Source organism: Thamnophis sirtalis, unplaced genomic scaffold (genome assembly GCF_051295495.1).
Source record: "Thamnophis sirtalis isolate CommonGarterSnake01/CBP01778 unplaced genomic scaffold, rThaSir2_p1.2 scaffold_9, whole genome shotgun sequence".
Lineage (NCBI taxonomy): Eukaryota > Metazoa > Chordata > Lepidosauria > Squamata > Natricidae > Thamnophis > Thamnophis sirtalis.
Window position 1 is genome coordinate 19,179,497 of NW_028261389.1, and position 9,190 is coordinate 19,188,686.

Below are 9,190 nucleotides of genomic sequence, written 5' to 3' on the forward strand. Positions count from 1 at the left end.
CAAAGCGACTTTCTGCTCCGTTTTTGCACCGTGAGCAATTCTGTATCAATCGCTCCGAATCAATTGCAATATACTCCCCCCCACACACACACCCGCACCCCCAGGCAACAGCGTCTTTAGCTTGCCCTCGGAAGGGAAGGTACCTGAAGCGGAGCAAAAAAAAACGAGGAAGGGAATGGAATAGGGATTGGAAAAGGGAGGAGTCCATCAAGCCATTCAGCCAATGCGGGAGGCGAACGCAGTAAGGAAGGCGGGTATCCGGAAGAGAGAAAAAAGTAATCCGCTGTAAATCTTCCCTTCCGCTCGGAAGGGACGGGGAGTGATAGCTGGCAACCATGTTTCAGTTTTTGGTAAGACTTTGGCAAAAGGGGGGACGGCCCGGCTGAGGGGAGCGCTGCAAAAAAGAGAATTTTTAGGTGGCGATGCCCGGCCGACTTTGGGTGGTTTGGAAAACGACGCCGGGTCGAGTCTCGTTAGCGCTCGAACGGGAATGCTGCAGGGACTGGAACTTTTATAAAAAGCACAAAAACTTTCCAGAAAAAAGGCTTTTTTTGGGGGGGGGTGTTGGGGGATCTGTCCAGCAAAAAACAAAAAAGCACCCTGGCGAGTCGGGACAATTTATTTACATATAGCCTCCCACCTTCCAGCGTTAGATCAGAAAGATAGGAAGTACGGCGGTTCGAATCCCTAGTACAAGTCTGCGTGAGCAAGGGGCTGGACTGGATGACCCCCAAGGTCCCTTCCAATTCTCTTACTGTTAATTACAGAGAGTTGCTCGTGTTACTAGCCCTTGTCAGATGTAATTAAGCCAACCTCCTGAAAATTGATGCACTTGAGGGATGGTGAAGTTTTAAATCCTATAAGCTTTACGGTGTTTCTTGAGCTTAACTTCCATGCGAATCTTAACTGTGGAGCTTCTTTCCAAGGGTAGGTTGTAAGCTTGGGTTGTAAGCATCCCTGCCCATGAAAACAATTTGTTTCCTTCCCCCCTAACCGCACCTTCAATTCCTCTATATTCCGTATGTATTTCTACTTTTTGAAGAAAAAGGTATATATACAAACTTTCCCCAACCTTTTCTTGAGAATCTCCAATGATGGAACAACCATATTTTCAGGAAGCGGCTCTTCCACTGCTTAATAGCTTGCAGAGTTGGGAAATTCATCCTTATTTCAAATTTAGATCTCTTTGTGTTAAGCTTCCATCCATTGGTTCTTGTCTTAATCTTGGAGTGGAAATCCACACTTTCTATTCTGTGACATCCCTTCAGATATTAGAAGATTGCTGTCATGTCTCTCAGCCTTCTCTTCTCTAGACTAAACTAATCATTCATCGTAGAATTTAGTCTCCAACCTCTTTACTTTTTTTGTTGCTCTTCTCTACACTCTAAAAAGTTCTTCGGCATCCTTGTATTATAGTGACCATAACTAGACATAGTGGTTTAGGTGTGGCTTGACCAGTATAACACAGAACGGTATAGTCACTTTCTGTCATCATAACACCATTTTTGTGGATGCAGCCCAAAACTTTGTTGACATTTTTGGCAGCTACGAAACATTACTGGCTCATGTTCATCTCAGATCCTTTTTGGTAGTACTAGTGCTAAATCCAGGTACCACTTATTCATGCATCTGGTTTTTCTTGCCCAAGTTTAGAATAACTTAAAGGCCTGGGCAGGAAAATGGCTACTACCATTATCCTGCATAATCGTTGGTTCTGGATGTTTTGTTTAAAAAAAGAAAGATATTTGCAGTATTTTAAAGGCTTTTGATTCTATAGAACTATATATTCTGTTAAACTTAATGTGCTAAACTAAGGTTTGTTTAAAGAACAATGAGTCTACCTGTAGTAGTAAATCATTATAGTTGCTTTTTATTTTAACAATATTGATGATAATACTACATTTTCCAAAAGATCATAATCCGATCAGACTCCTGTATATATTATTGAGATCTACATATAAGGTTAATGTAAAAAAAGTATTGTAGTAGTAATAGTAGTATTTTATTTTTAATCTGCCTTTTTAATATGAATTCTTATTTTAAGAAATGTGGAGTTAATCAGGATTGTGGCTAATATTTCTTTTCTCTATTTCCCTGGGGGTGATATAATTAAGACTAGGTTTTGAAATAAATGCTAGACAATTCCATTGGATTTATTTTTTAATAATACATCTATGCGATATTAACTGGACATAAAATCCACATCAAAATACAATTAGAATGCACAATGCCAACTGCACTGCAATTCTCCTGGAGCAAAGTCTAAATATGTGAACTTTAGTTCCCAGAATTTCTCATCTGGCCTGGACATGGCTGAGAATCTTTAAAATTGAATTTCATGCATTTGGAAAACGTCCATGTTGTAAAACATGGGGATAGAGCATTTTACTTTTATAATTTTTAAAGAAGAAATTGAACAACTATTTGTCTGAAATCGCATAGAGTCTCCTGCTTAAACAGAAGGTTAGACTAGAAGACCTCCAAGGCCCTCCCCAACTCTCTTATTCTGTTGTCATTAGTGCCAGTAATTTTTTGCAGACTCTTGTCTATAATCACATTTCTCAGCTATTTCTGGAATCTTAGCATTGAGAATAGTTTGTCTTTCCCATTCCCAAGAAGCCAAACTGGGACAAACTTTGAGGAGCCAAAAGAAGCTGAACTATTTTCATAATAAATTAATGGAAAGAGGGAGTGTGAAATTATATAGCAGAATAATAGAAATAAATAGGAAGTAGGAATACAGATCAGAGAGAAAGAAAATTCTTGTATCTTCGGAGTACAATGGATATAAGAATGTCAATTAAATACAAGGACCTGTTGTTCTTATATGGAATTTTGAGGTCTGTCTTGCATTTTTGTGCAAAAACTGATCCCATTGCAAGGTTCCAGAAAGCATGATAAAAAAAAATATGAGTGCATTCAAGTTTTCCATCTGCCATTTGATGGAACAATTTCAGTGTATATTTTATACTTTCAACCTGAAACAAGAGGGCAAAGTTTGCTGTAACAGGAACAAATTGGACTTATTAGAGAAGTAAAATACTTACCCGTACAAAAGTAAACGTTTCAGTATCCATCCTGAAAACACATGTGATGTTGATGAAGGGTCAGTGTTGGGGTTCAGAGAGAAATATGAGAAATATCAGAATCAAGCATGATTTTTCAGAATTAAAAGATGCTGCAATTGCAAATCTCTGTGTTTGCATGTTCTTTGCATGTCCAAAAAAAGGCAGCAAAATGATTCTCATTTAATTAGTCTATAAATTATTCAGAGTGTATTCCCCCCCCCCCCCCAACTGTCCTGGGTTGGAAGAAGATGGTGATTCTATCTGATTCCCTGAGATTCTGCTTGGACGTTCCGATTAATATGACTATTTCCATGAGTCAGTCTTACGCATATTGCCTTCGTCAATATGGTTGTATCAGCACATGAATGGGAATTACAGCATCATCGGAATCCAGCTCAGAGTTTCCTGTTAGCTTCCATAATCAGTTTTGGGAACAAGTGATTGGGTGTTCTTAAGTTTCTGGAAAACTTAACTTTCATTAGCATAGTAAGTAATGCTTTAACAGAGAAGAGAGTGTGTGTATAGATATATTATTTGATTCTTATCTTTCCTTTAAAATCCTAATAAGTAACTCAAGGCAGGAAACATGCATAATACTGCTTCCTCCTCTTTTCCCCCCACAACAATAACCTTGTGAGATAGGCTGAGAGAGAGAGTGACGGGCCCAGTCAAGTGGCATAGCAGTCCCCAACCTTTACGGCCTAGTGGCCTGGGAGTGGGGGGGGGGAGAGGGGAACCGGCCAGCATAAGCAAGTCAAATTCTGTTGTGCGCGCCAACCCACCATTCGTACAAGTCAGGCTGCATACATGCATCCACACTGGCCAGCCACTGGTACAACTTGCGCTGCATGCATGTGTGCTGCTGGCCTGCCAGTTGTGCAACTTGAGTTGCACTCATGCGCGCTTGCACCAGCCAGCCACTTATGCGTCCAAGTTCTGAATGTGTTATAGCTGGTAGTAGGCCGCAGCCTGGGAGTTAGGAACCCCTGACCTAGCAGGCCTTTGTGCCAGGGGTGGGTTCTGGCCAGTTTTACTGCCGGCTTGCTCATGTGCGTGCTTTGCGTACTGGATGTGCGCCATGCACGCATGTGCAGTTCAATTAAGCTTGTTCTGCGCATGCGCAAAATTTAAAAGCAAGATGGGGGTGCTGACTGGAGAACCTGTTCAGGGGCTTGGCAGGTCTGGGTCTCTGCCGGTTCCAGCGACCCACACCACCATACCACTACCGGTTCGGCTGAACTGGGCCGAACCTATAGGAACCCACCTCTGTTTCGTGCCCTCTATATCTTTCGTATACTACAGCTTCTTATGTTTAGATATCTTGTTATATGCCATATAGGTAGTTTTCTATATTATGTGGCTGACTTGGAGCCCAGTTATTTTGCTTCATAGAGTATTAATTTTCAAAGGTATTTTGAACAATTTGTGAGAAATGTTCCTTGGGGAATCATACAGATGCAAAATACAAATTGTGACAGATGTTGTAAAATTAAGTGTATCTACCCTGCTCAAATTAATTCAGATATAGTGAACTTTGCTATTATTTCAAGGAGATGTCTAGATGAAAAATGTGTCCATTGCAGAGGTTTGTCAAAATGGGATTTGTTAGATGAAGATTTTACTGTCATAGCAAGCTCACAGCTTTGGACCAGACTTAGGGTGCCTGGGGAGAAAATTGTGATTTTTAAATCTTTCCCATTTCCAAGAAAGTAAAGCAAACTTCAAAGCAGCTTTCCTCAATCTAGAATCAACTAGAATCATGGGAGTTGTAGCCCAACATGTCTAGAGGGAATATTGTTGGGGAAGGTTAAATTAAATGAACAAAAATTCAGGGTTACTGCTTCTCCAGATGAGGTTATGAAGAGTAATATCAAACTGTACATTATTTTAAATGGCTTTTCTTCACTTTTTTTCAGCACCACATCTACTATATTGTACAGGAAATGAGATGCGAATGGCATACAATCACAGACTTTTGAAAACAATCATAATTTTAATGCTCACATTTTAAATAGCTCTTTCTATTCTTGGTTGTCAGTAAAACCTGCAGTTCATTCATGGCTGAAGAGGAGCTTCTCAAGTGCTAAAAGCAATTAACCTCCAGGCATCGGAATGTTATATTAATGTTTCATTACTCTTTCAGTGTTATGAGATTTGAAGACTTCATTACCCAGATGGAAACCATTTAAGAAGTGCACATCTAAATTAGTCCAAAACTCTTGTTTTTGGAAAATAGATGAATAAAATTGGATAAATCTGCATGCACAGGAATAAGCCACCACAGATCGACTGCAGTAGGTCGTACTGGACTGCACTGTGGAGCTATGTTAAGCAAAGTTTTTTATGTGATTCAGAGTTTAGCATGGATGATTATACACCAACATTTAATCTGTTAGTCTGACTACCATTTGGTTTTCCATGGAAGCATCTTTGAAATGCCCATGAAGGTACTTAGTGGAACTCCTGCTCTGTTTCTTTGGACATAATTCTTGTGATTTTTTTTTCTATCTAGGGATTTAGTTATCTGTGTATTAATTTGCTAGGGTTTATATGCTGCTCCAATTAGAGTAGCCCAGTATGCATCAATATAAAAGGGAATTTAATTTTAATTTCCGCATACCCCCAGTTTGGTGTCATCTGCAAATTTGATGAGTGCCACTTCAGTTCTCTCATGTAGGTCATTTATGAAGATGTTGAAGAGCGCTGGGCCCAAGACAAAACCTTGAGGTACCCAGCTGCATGCTTCCCTCAACATAGAAGTATTTTGGCAGGAGTGGGGCAAAACAGATATATTGCCTCTGCAGCGAGGGTGGGTTGCTGCCGGTTTTACCACTTGTTCGCAACCCGCACGCGCCAGACATGGCTGTGCGCGCATGCACTACTCAATGTAAATTGTTCTTCGCACATGTGCAAAACAATTTACAGTGAACTGCGCACACACAGTCACTAAAATCCAAAATGGGGCATCCCAGTGGCGGCGAGGGAACTGGTTTGTGGGCGTGGCAGGCCTGGGTCGCTGCCGGTTCTGTGACCCAGGCTTGAATTCCACTACCGGTTCGGCTGAACTGGGCCGAACCGGGAGCAACCCACCTCTGCTATGCAATATAGATTTTTTTGCTCTTAAAATCTTACAGATTTTCTCCCCAGCGCCCTGCCCTCCCACCTCCCCAGGCCATTCCTTCTTTAGTTCTGAAAGGCCCCAGTGTCTTTTAAAGCAGGGATCCCTAACCCACTATTGGCCATGGCCTATTCAGAACTGAGCTGTGTGAGAGGCGGGCTGATGGGCATGTGGCCATGTGCTAACAGCTAAATAAGTGGCAATTATGCCAGTGGAAAAGGAAGCTCCCCTATTGTGTTTTTCTCTCTTACACCGGCTACTAGGAATATGCTATCTGAGGCAGGGGTGGGTTCCTGCCAGTTCTAACCTCTTCTATAGAAGAGGTTCCACAAATCTACAGTGCCGTTTAGAACCGGTTCCAGCTGCCTCCCCCCGCCCATCCGCACATCATCAAGATGAAGAGCGAGAGGAAGAATTCTGGGAGTTGAAGTCCACAAGTCTTAAAGCTGTCAAGTTTGAACACCCCTGGGGTTTTTTTCCTAAAAGGTTAGGGGTGCAAGGGTCTTGTAACTTGACAGCTTTAAGACTTGCGTGCTTCAAATGCCAGAGTTCCTGAGCCAACATTTTGGTTGCTAAGCAAGAGCGTTGTTAAGTGAGGTTCACCACATTTTACAAGTTGGCCACGCCCACCCAGTCACATGGCCGGCAAGCCACTCCCACAAAGGCCACACCCACGAAAGAGGTTCTAAAAAAAATTTGAAACCCTCCACTGATCTGAGGCCTTCCGAAATCCTGGCCTCACTGTTTGCACAACCCCAATGTTTAAATTGCAAATGGTGAATAGAGGAATTATTTGTATGTAGTTTACATGATATTCAGCCAAATGGTGGACATTCAGCCAAATGGCAAAAACATTAGCTAAAAACATGGTAAACACTTTAATGAAAATCAGGTTTTGGCCTGAAATTGGCAAAACGTTTGTTTCAAAAGATAGAATGGAAAACTAATTGTATTTCTACATTTCATGTGTGGTAGAGAGAGAGAGAGAGAGAGAAGTAAAATCCTCAATGTTGTCCTTTTTGTTCTTTCTCCAGCTCGGTTTTGCAGTTGGCAATGTAGTTGGAATGTATTTGGCCCAGAACTATGATGTAAGTATTTTTGCTGCTTTTGAAATTATGTTATGATTTGGAATTTGTGAGCGTCGTAGAGCCTGTCAAACCCCAGATGACTCTGAACCCCAGTTCCCATTTTTTCTGGAATGCGGTGGTCAAAAGTATCAAAGATGATGGGACTTGTTGACCTACAATATCTGAAAGGCTATTGATTTCCTATTTTTCTATGTAACCACAATCCAGCAGCTTTTGATTTGTGTAATAAAAAGAGTCCAGATCAATTTTACTTTCTTTCACCCATTCGTTCATTTCATTGTTTCCACATTAGCCTCCTCTTATAAGCACAAACTATTTGTGATATATTTTGACACTTTTCCATTGAAACCTGCATAACAAGTTTTAGAATAAGAGCCGAGGTGTGCAGTGGTTAGAGTGCAGTACTGCAGGCTGCTACTGATGACTGCTGTCTGCCTGCAATTTGACAGTTGCGCGAGGTGGCACAGTGGTTAAATGCAGCACTGCAGGCTACTTCAGCTGACTGCAGTTCTGCAGTTTGGCTGTTCAAATCTCACCGGCTCAAGGTTGACTCAGCCTTCCATCCTTCCGAGGTGGGTAAAATGAGGACCCGGATTGTTGTTGGGGGCAATATGCTGACTCTGTAAACCGCTTAGAGAGGGCTGAAAGCCCTATGAAGCGGTATATAAGTCTAACTGCTATTGCTATTGCTATAGTTCAAATTTCACCAGGCTCAATGTTGACTCAGCCTTCAATCCTTCCGAGGTGGGTAAAATAGGGACCCAGATGGTTGGGGGCAATATGCTGACTCTGTAAACTGCTTAGAGCTGTAAAGCACTGTGAAGCAGTATATAAGTCTAAATGCTACTGCTATATTGCAACCAAGACTGCTGGACAACCAGAAAATGTATCTCTCATTCACTGAGGAAAAGAACCAAACTCAGATAACACCAAGAACCCATTTGTCAGATATATCCATTCTACACCACTGTGAGTTGTAGAGAGGGCTGCAAAGCACTGTAAAGTAGTATATAAGTCTAAGTACTATTACTAGAATGCTAGATTTTTCTGAAGTGTTTGTCCCAGAAAGCACCAAAATTCACCTACTTTTCCACAGCTACTAATTCCAACAGCAAAGCTTCAAAGAGAGAAATTAAATAAATCCATTTGTGGTCAGTCTTGCAAAGATACTAGAATATGGTGCAGACTAGAATATGGAAAAAGATCCATCCTTGTACATATCATGGATCCAGAGATGACCTTGAATTGACTCTGTAAACTGCAGTCATTCTGATGTTCCTTTATATGCTTATAGGTTCCAAACATTGCAAAGAAGATTGAAGACATCAAGAGAGATGTAGAAGCTAAGAAGAAGCCTCCAAATGATAAATGATGCTGGCTATTCAACATAGATGGTGTACTTTAACCATCCAGGTGTCAAAGCTTTATTGGCTTTAATGAATGCTGCCAGGCCTGACCACAGAAGGCCTTAAAAGCATTCAGGCTTAGTGTTACTATATCCATGTGGCCTCCTTGCACTTGACTTTTTTTCAAAGAAAAAAAAATCCCATATATATATATATATATATATATATATATATATATATATATATATATATATATATATATATATATATATATATATATATATATATATATATATATATATATATATATATATATATATATATATATATATATATATATACACACACAGAGAGACAAACTGGACTTTTGTTCTTGTTGTATTGCTTCAGTAATACTTTATATTTAGTAATAACAAGAATCAGGAACAGAATGAAGATACGCCAGTAATTATTCCAATCTAAAAAAATTAACTCTACAAATATTGGTATCTTATTTGTAAGATACCAAACGTCTGATAAAAATCTTGTTGCTAAAATATGATCTTTCTATTTTATTTTTGGGCATTCCTG

General features: G+C 40.3%; 1 protein-coding gene across 5 annotated transcripts; it reads left to right on the forward strand.

The window, feature by feature from the left end:
- Positions 1–235: 235 nt before the first annotated feature.
- Positions 236–8,831, forward strand: STMP1 (short transmembrane mitochondrial protein 1). Of its 5 annotated transcripts, none has more exons than XM_087722995.1 (4): positions 270–350; positions 4,985–5,515; positions 7,221–7,274; positions 8,569–8,831. In XM_087722995.1, the coding sequence occupies exons 2-4, from the start codon at positions 5,504–5,506 to the stop codon at positions 8,644–8,646; spliced, it is 144 nt and encodes a 47-aa protein (XP_087579121.1). In that variant the 5' UTR covers positions 270–350; positions 4,985–5,503; the 3' UTR covers positions 8,647–8,831. The 5 variants fall into 5 exon arrangements, with proteins under 5 accessions (XP_087579119.1, XP_087579121.1, XP_087579117.1 ...); XM_087722991.1 differs by having other exon boundaries at positions 4,985–5,394; XM_087722992.1 differs by having other exon boundaries at positions 279–350; positions 5,212–5,394.
- The last annotated feature ends 359 nt before the right edge of the window (positions 8,832–9,190 follow it).

What these genes read in the sequence shown, in the direction of transcription:
- STMP1 (XM_087722991.1), top strand. Translation starts at nt 5,329, where the DNA reads ATGCACAGGAATAAGCCACCACAGATCGACTGCAGTAGGTCGTACTGG. An exon ending in GGACTGCACTGTGGAGCTAT is followed by an intron (nt 5,395 to 7,220) that starts GTTAAGCAAAGT and finishes TTCTTTCTCCAG; the next exon opens with CTCGGTTTTGCAGTTGGCAA. An exon ending in ATTTGGCCCAGAACTATGAT is followed by an intron (nt 7,275 to 8,568) that starts GTAAGTATTTTT and finishes ATATGCTTATAG; the next exon opens with GTTCCAAACATTGCAAAGAA.